Source organism: Oryx dammah, unplaced genomic scaffold, assembly GCF_014754425.2.
Source record: "Oryx dammah isolate SB20612 unplaced genomic scaffold, SCBI_Odam_1.1 HiC_scaffold_6, whole genome shotgun sequence".
In the NCBI taxonomy this organism is placed as follows: Eukaryota; Metazoa; Chordata; class Mammalia; order Artiodactyla; family Bovidae; genus Oryx; species Oryx dammah.
Window position 1 is genome coordinate 24,492,727 of NW_024070190.1, and position 17,216 is coordinate 24,509,942.

The window sequence follows — 17,216 nt, forward strand, 5'->3', positions numbered from 1 at the left end:
GGAGGGGAAGTTGTATAGCACCATCCAGTCAGCAAATAAAACCTCCCCTCTGAGCAGAGTTCTGACACCATCTTGGCTGACAGTCAAGCTCAAGACCATGGATGTTCTTGAGCATTCTCAGGGTGGTGGAGCTGAGATTATATAAAGCCCAGGCAACAAACGGAGGGAAGAGAGTGAATTCTGGCTCCAACTGTAGGTCAATCACAAAATGAGATTGAAAATATTTCATGAATGGGCTAAGGACCACTTTAACTTAGTGAAATATCTTTGTTAAATTAGTTTTCCACTTTATTTTTCTTTGTATCCAAACTACCAGAGGGGGCACTTTGTACTTGGGAAACACTTGATGAGTATTTGTTGGAGTGGTGCACCAAAGACTTAGCAAAATGGATGAGTGGGTGGAATATTGAGAATTGAATATTATAGGGTAGAGTTCTCTCCAAGCTGTGCTTCATCTGCAAGGCTATCAGGGTAGGGGCGGGGTGTGCTAAAGACACTGGGGCTGGCAGGGTGAGGGGGAGAGTGCCTTGTCCGTGGCCTCTGGCCCAACACGATGGTCACATCACTGACTTTTCAACCTCCTGAAACTCTTTTTCAGGCACTGCTCTTGGGGGCAGTGAGAAGGGTGCTTTTGTGATGCAGAGCTGAGCAAATCACTATTTGCACTTCAAATCCAAGCTGCTTGCCAAAGAAATGGGGAAGTGCCCAAAATGTATGAAAGAGGCATATATGAAACATAAAGAATGTAGGCTATGGCAAATGGAGGAAGGAAAGTTGAGAAACGTTTTAGAAGGAAAGAAGATACATAGATGATGACCCAGAACAAGAGAATTATGGTAACCAAGCATGAAAATTACACCTGAATTTTATCATTGCCAAGATGAAAATGAGAAAATGGACAGGTAACCATTATATAATTCTTTCTATTTTAATAATAAGAATGAACGGGGATGGGGACCACTTCTACCCTGGGATGAATATCTCCTTTGTTTACACTGTGCAGAAGGGACAATGTCTAGCTATAAATTTGAAGAGGATACAGTCAAGTGCTTCACAGGAATTGTTTCCCAGTATGTAATCAGTCCTGAATATTCTCATTCAGAATTTGTAGCGGGGAGGAAGCACCATGGAAGGAACTAGAAGAAGGCTGAAAGGGAAATGGAAGAATTTGGAAGGACTGATGGTGAAGCTGAAGCTCCAGTACATTGGCCACCTGATCTGAAGAACTGACTCACTGGAAAAGACCCTAATGCTGGGAAAGATTGAAGGCAGAAGGAGAAGGGGACAAGAGAGGATGAGGTGGTTGGATGGCATCACCGACCTGATGGACATGAGTTTGAGTAAGCTCCAGGAGTTGGTGATGGACAGGGAAGCCTGGTGTGCTGCAGTCCATGGGGTCACAAAGAGTTGGACACGGCTGAGCTACTGAACTGAACTGAATGTAATGAGTGCCCCCTCGGTCAGGGAAATGTAATAAAAATCTGTGGATGAGCTCAAATTCTTCCATTTCCCTTTCAGCCTTCTTCTAGTTCCTTCCATGGTGCTCCCTCCCCGCTACATCCCTCATTCATTAGAGATTCACATTCATGTTCTGAGAGCTTACCATGAAATCCAAGACCCGATCCTGCTCCCCTACACATAAGCCAGTCCTGCTGAAGATCCTTATGGATTCCCTTTTGTCTTGGCCCACCTTGTAGGACAGGAAGCTTCTCCCCAGGCTCTTGGACAGGTAGAGCTGGTTCTCTCCCTAATTGAGCACCTGATTGTCTTTTAAGAGTACCTGTCTCTATTGTATGCCTGGCAGCATTCTTCCCTCAGTCTAGGATTGAGGGAACCGCCTCCCTAAATTCACTTTCCAGTTCTTATCAGCAAGCAGTGGGGCCCATGCTGATCAGCTCAAGAAAACATGGAGTTAATCTAAAAATGGATTCTCATGAGAGTCCAAAGATAGAAACTGTAGTTAAGCCAGGCTTCCCAAGACCCGGAACAAGAGGGAGATTATGGATTTCAAAAGACTGTCCAGATAATCTCTCTCAATCTCTCAAGTGCTGAAAGCAGGCCATTTTCCTTTTCTAAAGGGCATATGATGACTGAGATCTCTTGCACAGGGGAACTAATTAAGCCAGGTGCTCCAAGGACAGACCTCAGGGGCCTCAGGCAGCACATTTCCACTGGGGCTTCAGGACTCTGAGCAGCCTCTTGAGTCCTGTTGTTTGTTCTGACGGAAGAGGAGTCTTCGCCATGACATGCTGGCTCCCTGGACCTCAGTTTCCCTATCTACAATCTGGTCTGTAATGGCTTCTCGTTTTTAAAGCTGGATGAATCCATGATCACACCCAGTTTCAGACCTGCAGGGCCCATCTCAGTGGCAACGCTGCAGGTTCCAAGGATTGTCTTCCATTTTTGTTACCTGACAATTTTTTCCAAACTAATCGTGCCCTGAACAACTTATCACCAGTTCTCAGGTTCATAGAAAGTCATTCTGATTGAGTTAGAATAGAAAATACTCCCTGCTCCTAAGATGTGGACTCCAAGTTTAAATTATGTCTGTAAGTCAACTCTCTCCTGTGAAAGTATAGATACAGGTTTCATTCCTGGACCAGAATGAATATAACCACCAAAACCTGCAACATTCAAGCCCAGGCTCCAGCCTGGATTATGGATCCTAGCTCAGCAAGACCTTGCAAAACCTGCAGGGCGGTCTTTGTCTGGAATCTTCCAGCTCTGCTGTTCTCACTTTTCAGTTCAGTTCCATTCAGTTCAGTTCAGTCGCTCAGTCGTGTCCAACTCTTTGCGATCCCATGAATCACAGCACGCCAGGCCTCCCTGTCCATCACCAACTCCTGGAGTTCACTCAAACTCATGTCCATCAAGTCAGTGATGCCATCCAGCCATCTCATCCTCTGTCGTCCCCTTCTCCTCCTGCTCCCAATCCCTCCCAGCATCAGAGTCTTTTACAAAGAGTCAACTCTTCTCATGAGGTGGCCAAAGTACTGGAGTTTCAGCTTTAGCATCATTCCTTCCAAAGAAATCCCAGGGCTGATCTCCTTTAGGATGGACTGGCTGGATCTCCTTGCAGTCCAAGGGACTCTCAAGAGTCTTCTCCAACACCACAGTTCAAAAGCATCAATTCTTCGGCGCTCAGCTTTCTTTACAGTCCAACTCTCACATTCATACGTGACCACTGGAAAAACCATAGCCTTGACTAGACAGACCTTTGTTGGCAAACTAATGTCTCTGCTTTTGAATATGCTATCTAGGATGGTCATAACTTTCCTTCCAAAGAGTAAGTGTCTTTTAATTTCATGGCTGCAGTTACCATCTGCAGTGATTTTGGAGCCCCTCAAAATAAAGTCTGACTCTGTTTCCACTGTTTCCCCATCTATTTCCCATGAAGTGATGGGACCGGATGCCATGATCTTAGTTTTCTGAATGTTGAGCTTTAAGCCAACTTTTTCACCCTCCTCTTTCACTTTCATCAAGAGGCTTTTTAGTTCCTCTTCACTTTCTGCCATAAGGGTGGTGTCATCTGCATATCTGAGGTTATTGATATTTCTCCCAGCAATCTTGATTCCAGCTTGTGCTTCTTCCAGCCCAGCGTTTCTCATGGTGTACTCTGCATATAAGTTAAATAAGCAGAGTGACAATATACAGCCTTGATGTACTCCTTTTCCTATTTGGAACCAGTCTGTTGTTCCATGTCCAGTTCTAACTGTTGCTTCCTGACCTGCATCTAGGTTTCTCAAGAGGCAGATCAGGTGGTCTGGTATTCCCATCTCTTTCAGAATTTTCCAACAGAGATTATCTGGGTGCTAATAAGATCCTCCACCCCTGCCAGGTCTTGCATTGTAATCACCACTATCGATTGCTCAGTGCTCAGTCATGTCTGACTCCGTGCAACCCCATGGACTATAGCCCACCAGGCTCCTCTGTTCATGGAATTCCCTAGGCAAGAATACTGGAATGGATAGCCACTCCCTTCTCCAGGGAATTGTCCCATCCCCACCCCAAACTCCTTATCTGACTGCTGAAGCAAGGTTGGCCCAACCCCAGCCATCATTGCAATGCCCTATTTTATTTTATTTTTAGCAATTATAGTTACCTGAAATCATCTTGACCACTAACTTATATCAGTATGGCAAAATCAATGCATGGATAGAAACCTGGCTCTACCACTCTATAGCTGTGTGACCCTGAGCAAGTCACATATACTCTGTGCTTTAGCTGCCTTCTTGGTAAAATGGGGGTAGTAGTACTGCCCACCTTACAGGGATGTCATGAGGGGTAAATGAACTGATACAAGTAAGACATTAAGAACAGATCAGCCTGCAGTAAGTGCCGTGCAAACATTTGTTCTCACTGCTCTTGTATTACCACACTACCACTCACCTCTGTAGTTCCAGGGCCTAGAAAAGGACTCACTCACTTGTGTCCATCCTTTGCGACCCCATGGACTCTACAGTCTATGGAATTTTCCAGGCCAGAATACTGGAGTGGGTAGCCTTTCCCTTATCCAGGGGATCTTTCCAACCCAGGGATTGAACCCAGGTCTCCTGCATTGCAGGTGGATTCTTTACCAGCTCATCTATCAGGGGAGCCCAAGAAGTCACATACACACTCAATAAAGTTGGATACATAAACAAACAAATGAATGACTGAATCTAAATCCTCCCCCAAAATGTGTGATCCGACTCCCTTCTCTGGAGCTTGACTCAGCTTCAAGCTGGACCCAAAAGAGAAGTAGTCAGATTTGTTTTGGAATACAGCTCTGGGCACCGCCTCCTTTCTTAAGTAATGGCGTCCCGTGATTTTGTGCCCCAGGAGCTGAGGCCTCCTGCTGCCCTCTGCTGGCATCTGTAAGACAGGATCAGCAAACAAAGATCACAAGGCAGCCAGGTGAGAGGCGGGGTTCTGTCAGAACTTTGAGACTTCACATGATCCTGCTTCTGGCTCATCCCCTTCCCCCGTTGCTCCACTCTCTTGGAAGGCCTTTCCCTAAAAGCCCCTACCCGCAGGGCCATATCCAGATACCCCACGCCCACACATGTCTCCAGCACCCTGGACTCACCAGCTTAAGACCACACTCACTGTGGGCACTCTGGACCAGTACCCTAGGGCTCTGGGCTGAATTCCAGATTAGAGAGAAAGCAGTGACCTTTTCCTCCTCCCTGACCAGGAGCTGTAACCATGCCGAGCCCCAAGACAAGGACATCAAATCTGACCCCAGGCCACGAAGTTAAAGTGAGGGAGGGCTAAGCTGAGATGCCAGATTCCTTTCATCCTTGTCCTGTTTAATTATGACCAGTACCTGAAAGGAGATGAATGTATTGCTTTAAAGTTCTTTTCATCTTTTTCATGTTTGTGGTTACATCTTTCTGATCTCTACTGCTCTGGTTGTTAATGTTTTGTCTTTTTTTCTTATATGGATTTATCAGGATACATTTTTCTTATTTGACTTTAAAATGTTTGGTTTCTGGGTTAATTTATCATTTCTTTTATTTTCAAAATATTTCATTAATTTCAGTTTTATATTTATTTGTTTTGTCTTTTTTTGTTGTTGTTGTTTTTAACATTTGTTTCAAAATGATTAAACTGTTCAATTATTTTCAGTTCATATTTTTATGGTTTAAAAAATTTTAATGGCAAAAGTAAGACATATTTTCCTCTGAGAATAGCTTTAACTATAGCTTATAGATTTTTGGATACTTGTTACTATTTAATATGAGTTTCTTTAATTACTATTCAAATTGTGCATTTGTTCATGGTTCCATACTATTGGCCATCATTATTTCTTTTTATGAATTTTCTCTTTTAATTCTCACTTTATCTTTTCTACTTAGGTATTAATTTTTTGTGCAGATATATCAATATTTTATTTGGGTTTTTGTCTCTGACAGTCTTACTGTTTTTTAAAATCTGGATGCTATTTTATTTCCATTAGAAAAATACTATCTATATAAAATTTAGTCCAGTTTCTTTTCCTTTATGTTTTTCATTCAAACTTAAATGCTTTAATTTTCCTCAAGTAAAAGCAGAATCATATATCTGACATGAGGACTAAGTATTTCACATCATTAAATTAATAGGATTTGATTGAATTAGATGTGCTTTTTATTTCTCGGGAATAGTAACTCATCTTTCCTCCATGTTATTTCCCTTTACTTTTGTGTTTCTGAGAATTATGTAATGCCTGTCTGTTTCCCCACATCCAGTAATATGAGTGTTCTAGAAGTGTAATTTATAACATTAGTAACTAGATTCATCATTAACCTTCAATTCATGTTCAATTCTCCTTATTAAGTGGAATTTCCATAATCATTTCAGATGTTTCCATCATCCTTACACTTTCCAATGAAGATTGTAAAAATGAAGACATTAATTTTAAAATCTTATTTAAATTCCAGACTAAACGACACTGGAGATCAGTGTCATTCTAAAGGAGATCAGTCCTGGGATTTCTTTGGAAGGAATGATGCTAAAGCTGAAGCTCCAGTACTTTGGATACCTCATGCAAAGAGTTGACTCATTGGAAAAGACTCTGATGCTGGGAGGGATTGGGGGCAGGAGGAGAAGGGGACGACAGAGGATGAGATGTCTGGATGGCATCACCGACTTGATGGATGTGAGTCTGAGTGAACTCCTGGAGTTGGTGATGGACAGGGAGGCCTGGCGTGCTGCGATTCATGGGGTCGCAAAGAGTCGGACACGACTGAGCGACCGAACTGAACTGAACTGACCCTGGGCCCACTGAGAGTGATGCTATCAGGAGAGGTCCTTGCACAGCTGCTGCTTCAGTCTCAACCCGGCCTCCTTTTGGCAAAGTAGCAACCTGCTACTCTGAAAATCTTGTTTGTAAATATCACTGACAGTATTGAAGTCATTTATGTCAGCCAGCAAAACAGTTGTTTTTACCACATTTGTGAAGTCCCAGCCTGCTACTTTCAGAATTTTACCCGTGTTTGTGAGAGGTTGTTTAGCTCTTTCTGCCACTCTCCTGGCACAAGCTGTCTACCTGCAGAGTCCATGCCTAGCTGTCCTGAAATGTGTATGGTCCTGTTGACTAACACAGCCTGATTGCAGGGACCAGTGGCCACTGTGGCTTTTGTCGTGTGGATCACCTTTTCTTTTTCTCCAATTTGTTCTTATTTTTATTTATTCTTTAAAAAAATTGGAGAATAATTGCTCTACAATGTTGTGTCAGTTTCTGCTGTACAACAATGTGAATCAGCCATATATATACATATACCCACTTCCTGTTGAGTGTCCCTCCCCCATCCCACCCCTCTAGGTTATCACGGAGCATCAGGCTGGCCTCCTTGTGTTATTCAGAAGCTTCCTGCTAGCTATCTATTTCACACATGGTACTGTATATATTTAAAGATGGCATGGCTAATCCTTTTCTCTCACTGCCCTTCAGAGTCAACTAACCTGTATACTACTCCTTCTTGTATCTCGCTGCACTCTCTTATAGTCTTAGATTGCTCTTGTCCCTTCTAAGACTGCATAAATCATGACTTAACATTTTCTTCCGATTTTGATTTTTATACATAACTTGAATCTAATTTCGTTTTTCTTCTAAATGCTTAACCTTTTAGCTCAGCATTATTAATTGAAAGATTATTTTCCTGCAATTTGAGGAAAAATAAATAAATTTTAAAAATAGAATTATTGTTTATCTTAATTATGCATATATAAGATATATGTGTATAATATATGTATATTTGGACCCACTTTTGGACTTTGTTATTTTTTACATTTGTTTATTCCTATGTCAGTAATACGCTATTGTAATTATGTTAGCTTTCTAAAACCCTTTAAAATGATCAAGTCTATTCTCATTATGTTTTTAAGTTAATTTTTATGTCTGTTCTAGGATGTTTATTCTCTCCCCAGAGCTTTGGAATCCTTTGATGAAGTCTTCACAGCCTCAGTCACTCTTTTGCGGGGATTGAGTCTTTGGAGAATTCACATTCCCCACATTCTCTTTCTAGTCCCTCAGACTCTCTGTAGCTGGGGACGAAGCATCCGAGGCTTGTTCAAAACCCACCACTGGTTTTCCTCCTCTTCCCATCCTGCTCCATCCTTCTGTTCACAGAATGCCTCTGCCTGGCCTGAGGTTGCCATCGGACCTCTTGGCCCTTACCACTGAATTGAAGTATTCAGGGAGGTGGCAAGTGCACAGAGAAGCTGGCAGTGATGTCATGGAGCTGTTTCTTCAGATCAGAGAGCCTGGAAACATCTTGAAGTCACCTTCTTCAGGGATATAAATAGACCTACAAGTAGGACTGAAGGATCTTATTCACTCAACTCTTCCACTTACTTTGTTCATTCCTTCCCCTTACTAAATAAATAAGAAGAGTACCATTTCGCTCAGGCAGGGCCCCCTCGAGTCCCTCTGGCTCCAAGTTGTTTCAGCCAGCCAGTCTGAGAGACTGCTCTGCTTAACTAAATGGAGATCAAATATGTGAATATTCAGAATGTATCCAGTAAGGATGGGCTACATAGTAGTAACAACTCTAAAACCACACTCAAAATCAAGTGGATCTAGGTGAGCCCCAAGGGCATTTGTTTTCCATGCATTTGCTCAGGTGTCCAGAATCCTGGGATGTCCAACCTTATAATCACCAACATTTCTGTGCTCACCAGGGCAGCAGAAAATTGGGCATTTCAGCAATGTTCACTGGCCTTCATCTTTTCTGTCTAGGAGAAACACATGTCACAGGGCAATGTCTGCCTCCATAAGGCCTCTCTTATTGAAACATTAGTGAAAAACAGTAAAATCTACCAAAATCTACCTATCTAGTAAAATCTACCTTGTCATTAGTTATACAGAGGCCTAATAGTCCCAGACAATTCAACTGAACAATAATGAGTATCTAGGTCTCTGAATATATTGGTGCCTCCACAGGAAGAAGGCTCTCCTCTATTCTCCTGGTGAAAAACATTTTACAATCCATCCATTCTTTTCCAGTTTACACTTTGAGCACCTCCAACACCCATTGCTGAAACACAATTTTATATCTGATCTCTAATGTTAAGGAAGTTCCGGGTTTTAGTATATGTGAAGGCCTGAATAAATGTTTGGCATACCACTTAATATTTTACTTTTTCTGATAGGTACCTGGTTTCTTTGCTCTACTATATAAAATGCAGGTAACCTGAAAAAGTCCACCACACCATTAAGCTTGAATTAAGGACATCTGGAAGGTAAGAGTGATCAAGAATGTTCTGAATGTAAACAACTCAAATGCCAGTGTTGTATATCAGCAAAAAATTCAGAACAAAGCTAGGGTCCTAGAAAAGTTAAAAAAAAAAGGGGGGGTGTTCCTATAGGCTGTTCAGTATAGGGTGTGGGCTGGGCTGGTGACAGGACAGCTGAGAACCAAGAGGCAACTATAGAATATACTTGAGAACACACTATAAACAGAGGCTTCCCTATGTGGTTGTCCCCCCTCCAGACATGGAAGGATGTCTTCTGCCCACGATGTCAGCTGGCATTGTGAGTGTCTTAACATCTCTCAACAATAAGAGGCCCACAGCTCTGGCTTCACTTGGCACCTAGGCTACTAACTAGGCTCATGGCTACTGTGGTTGGGGTGGGGCTGATGTGGTTGGAGATCCACGTTCACATTTGCTCATGACTGACGGTGCAGGAGGGAGAGACCTCTGTGATCAAGAATGGTTAAAAACCTGCATTTTCTGAAATCCTTGCCTCTTTCCTCTGCTTTAATCAGACTGTGTCTGCAGAGCCTGAAAACTCTCCCTACTTATTCTCTGTGCTGGAGAGATGCAAACCGGACTCCTGTGGCCCACGGTGCGGCTTGATCTAAGCTTCTTTCTCAGCATTTTCAGACTTCAGCAACACAGATTTTTTTCCTTCCTATGGCATCACATAGTTTCCTCTTGCCAAGAAATAGGCGTGGCTTACACATTGGGATATGAATAGTGATCACCCACAGAGCATCCACCCAGACCACCAAGACCTCCCGTGCATCCCATGGCCATGTTGGATTATGAGGTTCCAGAGTGAGCTGATTGGATCAGAGGTGGGCATCTGAGACAGGAAGATGCATTTTCACATAGTTTTGAATAGATGTCAAGCAAGAGAGCAAGAGTTTCTGAACTTTGTCACACACAAGAGACCTGGATGCAGAGGATTTGATATGTAAAGAAGAGAAAGAGGTGAGGATGGGCAGAGAGAGGCAGAAGCCAGGGAGGTGGCACAAGGTTGCTTGCCCCCCAACCCAGTCCTTCTAAAGCCAATTCAGAATTCTCTGTTCTTAGGGGGGAAAGAATGACTTCCCTTTGGCTTAAGTAGATCCAGTTGTTTTTCTTATTTGCAATAAAAACAGGCTGCTCTAAGATCCACGCCTTTGTGCTGGAGAGCTGTTTGCTCATTATTGTGTAAATGTTTATATTTCAGAAACTGCCAGGAATTGGGGAGATTTTCAGTAACAGGCTTAAAGCTCAACATTCAGAAAACTAAGATCATGGCATCTGGTCCCATCACTTCATGGGAAATAGATGGGGAAACAGTAGAAACAGTGTCAGACTTTATTTTTGGGGGCTCCATAATCACTGCAGATGGTGACTGCAGCCATGAAATTAAAAGACGCTTACTCCTTGGAAGAAAAGTTATGACCAATCTAGATAGTATATTCAAAAGCAGAGACATTACTTTGCCGACTAAGGTCCGTCTAGTCAAGGCTATGGTTTTTCCTGTGGTCATGTATGGATGTGAGAGTTGGACTGTGAAGAAGGCTGAGCGCTGAGAAATTGATGCATTTGAACTGTGATGTTGGAGAAGACTCTTGAGAGTCCCTTGGACTGCAAGAAGATCCAACCAGTCCATTCTGAAGGAGATCAACCCTGGGATTTCTTTGCAAGAACTGATGTTAAAGCTGAAGCTCCAGTACTTTGGCCACCTCATGCGAAGAGTTGACTCTTTGGAAAAGACTCTGATGCTGGGAGGGATTGGGGGCAGGAGGAGAAGGGGACGACCCAGGATGAGATGGCTGGATGGCATCATGGACTCGATGGACGTGAGTCTGAGTGAACTCTGGGAGATGGTGATGGACAGGGAGGCCTGGCATACTGCGATTCATGGGGTCGCAAAGAGTCGGACACGACTGAGCGACTGAACTGAACTGAACTCAGTAACAGGAGAAAGATCTTAGTGGGAGTCTGAGCTGCGTGCTGTTGGCTTTGTCTTCAGATGTGCTGTTCATATATGCAGTGTGGCTATAAGCATGTTGGGAAGAGGGGTGGGGCTTGGGGGTCCCATTCAGAAAGGGCCAGAGAAGGCAGTCCTCCTGGTCCCTGGGAACAAAGGAAAGAGAGGCTGGTTTCCTGTCTGGGGGAGGATATTCATCACCCCCTCCCATAAGCCTGTGGTTCATTCAGGCTTCATAATTTCTTAACCACAGATGTCATTTAAATCTTTCTTTATAGCACCGTGTCAATAAAATCAACTAAATATAAAAATTTTAACTAAATATAAAAATTTTTGATCTAAAAATTTACAGGCTGAAAGTATAAGCTCTGGGGTCACATGGCCTTTTCCAAGATTGAGCAGTAGCACCAGTGCTACCTGTACAAATTCCCTTCCTCTCTGTGTCTTGGTTTCTTGTCTGTAAAATGAGAAGGGTTTGACTAGATTATCTCTGAGGCAGAGTGGAGACGAACGTCCCCAGAACTGCCAGGCAGGAAGAGGTTTGGGGATGAAACTGAATATGGCTCTACACCTTCTTTGCCTGAGATTTCAAAAGTGATTACGATTGTGCAGATGGTATATTCTCCCATGAGCCAACGGCAGTCACATTTTCAAGGGTAGAGAGAGATCCTGGGTGTTCAAGAGTGAGGGTCCTACTGTGTGTAAGGCCACTCAATCTGGCCAGAGAAGCTGGTACCTTCCTGCCAGGTCATCCCTCTATACCTGTGCAGCTTCCTAGGCTCAGGGATTGAAGCAAGAGGCAGCCACTGAGCGACTTCCTGTTAGGGGAAGCACACTGACTGAAGCCGCCCACCCTGGCCAGGCACCATAGTAACTATTTGCATGAGCTGTTTTACGACAGGAGGTCCTGGTAAGGAACAGGGAACTAATAAGCCTCCACCGACTGGAAGAGTTCAGGAAAGGTCAAAATGAGATACCACATGTCCGACCATCTCCCAGAATCCTTCTCTCTGGCATTCATCTTGGCTGAACAAGGTGTGTACAACCAGGAAGGACTCTTGAGTTAGAATGATTGGCTAAAGACAACCCAGAAACTAATCCCATCAGCATAAAACCCGAGACTGCCAGCCATGTGGCAGAGCAGTTCTCCTGGGTTCCCTTACCCTCCTGCTCTCCACCCGGGTGCAATAAAATCTCTTGCTTTGTCAGTGCATGCGTCTCCTCGGACAATTCTTTTCTGAGTGTTAGATAAGAGCCCAGTTTTGGGCCCTGGAAGGGGTCCTCCTTCCTGTAACACTCCCAGCCGCAGGGCGACAGCTTACATTGGCTAGAGAAGTCCAGGGTTTGGAGAGAGGTCTTGAACAGAACAGTACCTGGGGAGGCATCAATAGAAGGAATTTAAACTATGGAAGAGAATGAGCTCAAGCCTGGAGTAAGTGTGAGGAGAGAAGGGAGCCAGAACTGAGGCTCCCAACCTCCTCCGTGGACTGGAGGAGAGGAGGAGAGAGAAGGGAAAGAGAGTGATGCTGAGCAGCCAGGAAGATAAGAAAACTGCAGGCAGGAGAGGAAAAGGGAAGGAGGAGGAGACAGCGATCAGTGAGGTCAAATGTAATGGTTGGTAGAGATGGAGGGATGAGGCAGAGACACTGGATTTTGCAACAGGGGAGAGTTGGAGAACTTCCTTTAACCCTTGCCCCTGGGAAGGGAGGCTGCCCCTCTTTTCCTCTAACAAATCTTTCTTATGTGAAGCCAGTTTCGAACTTTATTCTGAGGGATGTATTCCATAGGAGCTCTGCCTCTGACCTTATCCTGTGGCTCTGTGGAGAAGCCCTGGCCAGCAGAGGGTCACCATTTTATTGAAACACTGGAAAAATGCAGCTCTGGGCACTGCACCCCCCTCCCCAACACACACTGTGTGTGTGTGTGTGTGTGTGTGTGTGTGTGTGTGTGTGGAAGGAGCTCAGAACTCGCAGATCACGAGGCGCTGCTCTCCGCAGACCTTGTCATTCCACTTGCCATTGGGAAAGATCTCCACGCAGTTCTCTGAGCCGCCATCATTGTTGGGCTCCTGGGGGGCCCAGTTGGAATAGACGAGGGGCTCCCCCGTGGGGTAGATGAAAGTACCCTCCTTCCTGGTGTCGGTCATGCTCAAGAAAGCAGCCTTGTTCTGGGCTGTGGCCAGCTGAGTCAAGGCCTCGTTCTCAGCTGCAGAACGTGGGGAGGGCAACTGTCCTCCAGCCTGTGTGCAGACCTGCTGGGCATCCTGAAACGTTTTTTCAGAGCCTGCCGTCTTAAAGATCTTCTCCCCGACACTCCGGCCATCAGGGAAGAGCACCGCTAAGGGAAGAGGAGAGTCAGGCTGGAGATGCGGCAGCACCTAGACCTTGTGTTCCAACCAGAATCCCCAGTCTCCCATCCAGGTACCAGGGCACCAGATGGGAAGAAAGTGAGGCACTTGGTTCTGAGCAGCCCTGCCTCCACGATGTGCCCTGTGATGGTGCTGTGGTCTCCAGGTACAGGCGAGGACCCTGGAACTCAGGTACTTACGTAAAAGGCCCAAAGTCGCCCAGCTGTCAGGTGGAGACAAGGGTCAGACCTTGCTGGAGGTAACACTAAAGGTTGCACTTTCTGTTCCTCCCTGTGTTGCATGCCAGAATCAAGCTTTCAGTTACTGGGTAGGAGGGAAATGACACCATGCAGCCCAGGGCAGTTCCTGGAAGTGTGGAAAACATCAAATGGGCTCACTCCAACCCCTCCGTGATGATCGGGCGTGTGGGGTTGTCACAGGGAGTTCTGTGCTGTCTGAAGGGGTGAGGGGAAGGAGAGGATGGGGGTGCCTCTGAGAACAGCCTAATATTGGCCTTGACATGCTTGTGACGCAAGTCATTCAGCGTCCCTGGACCACTGGGCAGCGTGTGTAGGAAGAGTGGGCAGGATGGGATCAGCACTAAAGACAACCCTGTTTGGGATCCAGAAGACCATGTGTTCATCCTCACCTTGGCAATGATGGTCCAGGTGGACACAAGAAAGTCACTTCCCTTTTCAGGGTCTCATTCCTTATTTCTAAAGTAGGGGTATACAGTGTAAGAGTATCCTCTGTGTGATGTAAGTATCTCTTCTTAGTGTAACCCGTCCCCATCACTCTGACTTCTAGGGTTATACATGGAAAATTTTAGGGCTCCCTGGACTGTTTAGGAACCCAGGCTGCACCCTGACCATCTGCCCTTCTCTGAGTAGCTTCAACAGGGACTCAGGGAACAGATTCTCTGGGGGGTCAGGACGGCACCCAGATCAGCCCTGAACAAGGTCAGTGTGAGGCCATGTGACGCTACTGGGCTTACACCCCATGCATCTGGGTGGGTGTGTATTTGTATCAGTGAATATGCCAATGTGTCTATCTGAAGATACATGGGCAGATTTAAGATCCATCTGGATAGGAGAGCCTATGCATACACGGTGCTCATGTATGTAGATGGTGTCACACAGGTGATGGTGTTTAGGTACAGATGTGTGTAGCCAGTGCATATGCCCAAGTCCTCTTTGTTTGCATCAGTGTGCACATGCGGGAGTGAATATGTATGCAGATATGCTTGTGGAAGGAGGAAGACATACCAAACACTGGCAACTCTCATCCTTAACTACTTCGGTACTTAGTTGGCTAGAGTCCTTAGAAGCCAACAATATGTCTCACCAGATCAGGCTCCTTTATGCTCTGCTCCTTCAGAAAATTTTTGATCAATCACTGAGTTTGGATGAATGATGTGAGTGCAAAGCTGTCATCAGGGAGAGCAGAGAAGGAGGAGGGACAGTTGGTGGAGAGTCCCAGGGCACAGGGCACGCAGGTGTGTGCTGCAGGAGGACTCTGCCTGCTTAGGATCCAGGCTTAGGGAAGAATCTCTGCTTTAAACTCCACAAGAGGTGCGGGGGAGTCCAGCACTGGCCAGAGACTGGAGGCAGCCTGCTCCTGCCAGACCTGGGGGCATGTTTAGGGAGAGATACTTGGAGGCCACACACTAAGGACAGGACCCCAACAGCCTTGAACACCACATGAAGCATCCCAGCCCCATTCCCATGATCAGGTATGGATTCTCTGCTGCCCTGGGCTGTGTGGCTGCTTCTCTATGCACTTGCATACCTGGCCCCACAGAAGAAAGACAAGGGTTGGGTATCCCCTTGTCTGTCATAGGCACCTGCCCAGGGTATGCTGGGATAAGGTCTGCTGAACTGGTGACACTGAACACTTCTCCTCCTTGTCCCGTGTGTCTACTTGCAGTTCCTGGAGCATGGCTCTGTCCCAGCCCCACTCCTGCCCCAGGTCTAGGTCCAGTCCCAACCATGGTCCCAGCAAGTCCAGTTTAGACCCAAGCCCAGCGAACCATAAGCCAAGCCCAGACTAAGTCTGAGGCCCATGATCCAGGGCTGGCTCAGGGTCAGGTCCAGGAACTCACCTTTCTTATACTGAGAGAAGGCATTCTGGAGGCGTTGTAGCTGTCCCTCTAAGATTCCCACCCGCTGCCTGAGAGCATTGACCTCTGCAGGAGAGAGAGGCCAAGTGAAGACAAATCCAGAATAGCCTGCAGTCACTCAGAGCCCAGGACTCAAGGGAAGAGTGTCCAGGTGGAGATGCAAGTTGAGGGTGGGGTAAGAAGTTGGAACAGAGGCCTAGAAAGCCCACCTCTGCTGACCTAGCTGGCCTCTGCATCCGTGGGATTTCCTGTGGTTCTCTTCTGAACAGTATCTCCTGAGCAGGTCCCTGCACCTCACTGACCGTGAACCAGATATCATTTTAATTCCAAATTCTAGGAATCTGATAGCACTTCCTTTTGTATTGCAGGGGGTGGTATGGTTGTAGGAGAGGAATACACAATGGATGGAAAATACATCCATTGAGTTATTTGCTCTTCAGGGTTATCTGATGAATTGGAGAGGCAGGTTTGCTTGTCATAAAGATCAGATAGAAAATCTGCTCAGATTGTCTTCCAGTGAGTCACAGAGGCTAAGACCAAAGTCCACCTTGCCATATACCCTGTCAACTTTTCCTGCTTGGACCCCCACCTGTAAGTAAACAGGTTACCTGAGAGGAGAGCTGAGCTGAATAAGACCTCCTCCCTGCCCCACACCCTAATGGGGCCTCCAAGTCTTCCTTACCTGCAAGCCCACTCTCACCCTTTGCTCCTCTTTCTCCAGGAGTACCTCTGTCTCCCTTCAGTCCTGGGGGACCCCTGGCTCCTGAAGGCCCCTGTGGACCGATGGCTCCAGCAGGCCCTGGGATCAGAGAAGTAGAAATGGATGAGTGCTGAACATATATTTCAGCATTTTCATACCCACTCCCCACCCCCAAACATGGACTTCCTATCCCCCAGCCATACACCCTCCACCTTTACAAATGTCCCTCAGTGCCTGGATCCTCTGCTTGCATCCTCTCTGCACACTGACTGTCTCTTAACCCGACAACCAGCCTTCCCTGAATACAGACAGTTCCTGCTGCTCACACCACCCTCTCCCTGGAGACAGACAGTTCGCAGAACCCAACACTGGCTCTCTCCCTAGAATGCTAGCTCTAACCTGAAGGGTAGTGGGGGTGGGCACAGGGGAACATGAGCCCAGCCCCACGTCATTGCTCACCTGCCACCCCCGCAGGTCCAGGGGCTCCGGGCTGACCAGGGGCACCTCTCTCTCCTTTGAGACCTGCAGGGCCTGGGGAGCCCTGCATGCCTGGGGCACCCACTCCTCCTGCAGGAAGAACACACTGAGAAACACGGCTGAGAGTGTGCTCAGCAGGTTCCATTTCCTGAGCAGTGCAACTTGTCACCCACAGCTTCAGGTGAGAGAGTGACCCAGGAGACTGCTCCTGACCACTTGGTCTCCTCTAGGAAATTCAGTCTGTGTGGGAATGTGGGGGGAGAGGCCCAGGCCAGGCCTACCAGGCGCAGAGGTTCTAGGCTTTCCAGGCACTGTGCACATACCCTGGTCCCCACCAGGGCTGCCAACGTCACCCCTCCCTTCTCCCTCCCTCACCCGCCACATACCACCCTCCTACCTT

General features: G+C 46.3%; 1 protein-coding gene and 1 pseudogene across 1 annotated transcript; both read right to left on the bottom strand.

Annotated features, from left to right (window-relative positions):
* Window positions 1-4,718: 4,718 nt before the first annotated feature.
* Window positions 4,719-8,081, bottom strand: LOC120865132 (annotated as a pseudogene).
* Window positions 8,082-12,917: 4,836 nt separating this feature from the next.
* LOC120865356 (pulmonary surfactant-associated protein D) lies at window positions 12,918-17,135 on the bottom strand. The gene is made up of 4 exons (XM_040242589.1): window positions 16,799-17,135; window positions 16,322-16,438; window positions 15,622-15,705; window positions 12,918-13,510 (listed from the first exon to the last, which is right to left on the bottom strand). Exons 1-4 carry the CDS (start codon window positions 16,959-16,961, stop codon window positions 13,134-13,136), a joined length of 741 nt encoding a protein of 246 aa, XP_040098523.1. The 5' UTR covers window positions 16,962-17,135; the 3' UTR covers window positions 12,918-13,133.
* Window positions 17,136-17,216: the final 81 nt, after the last annotated feature.

Coding starts and splice junctions, on each gene's coding strand:
- LOC120865356 (XM_040242589.1), bottom strand. CDS start 16,961: ATGGAACCTGCTGAGCACACTCTCAGCCGTGTTTCTCAGTGTGTTCTT. Junction 15,706..16,321: donor GGGTGAGAGTGGGCTTGCAG/GTAAGGAAGACT, acceptor TCTCTCCTGCAG/AGGTCAATGCTCTCAGGCAG. Junction 13,511..15,621: donor CTTCTCTCAGTATAAGAAAG/GTGAGTTCCTGG, acceptor CTCTTCCCTTAG/CGGTGCTCTTCCCTGATGGC.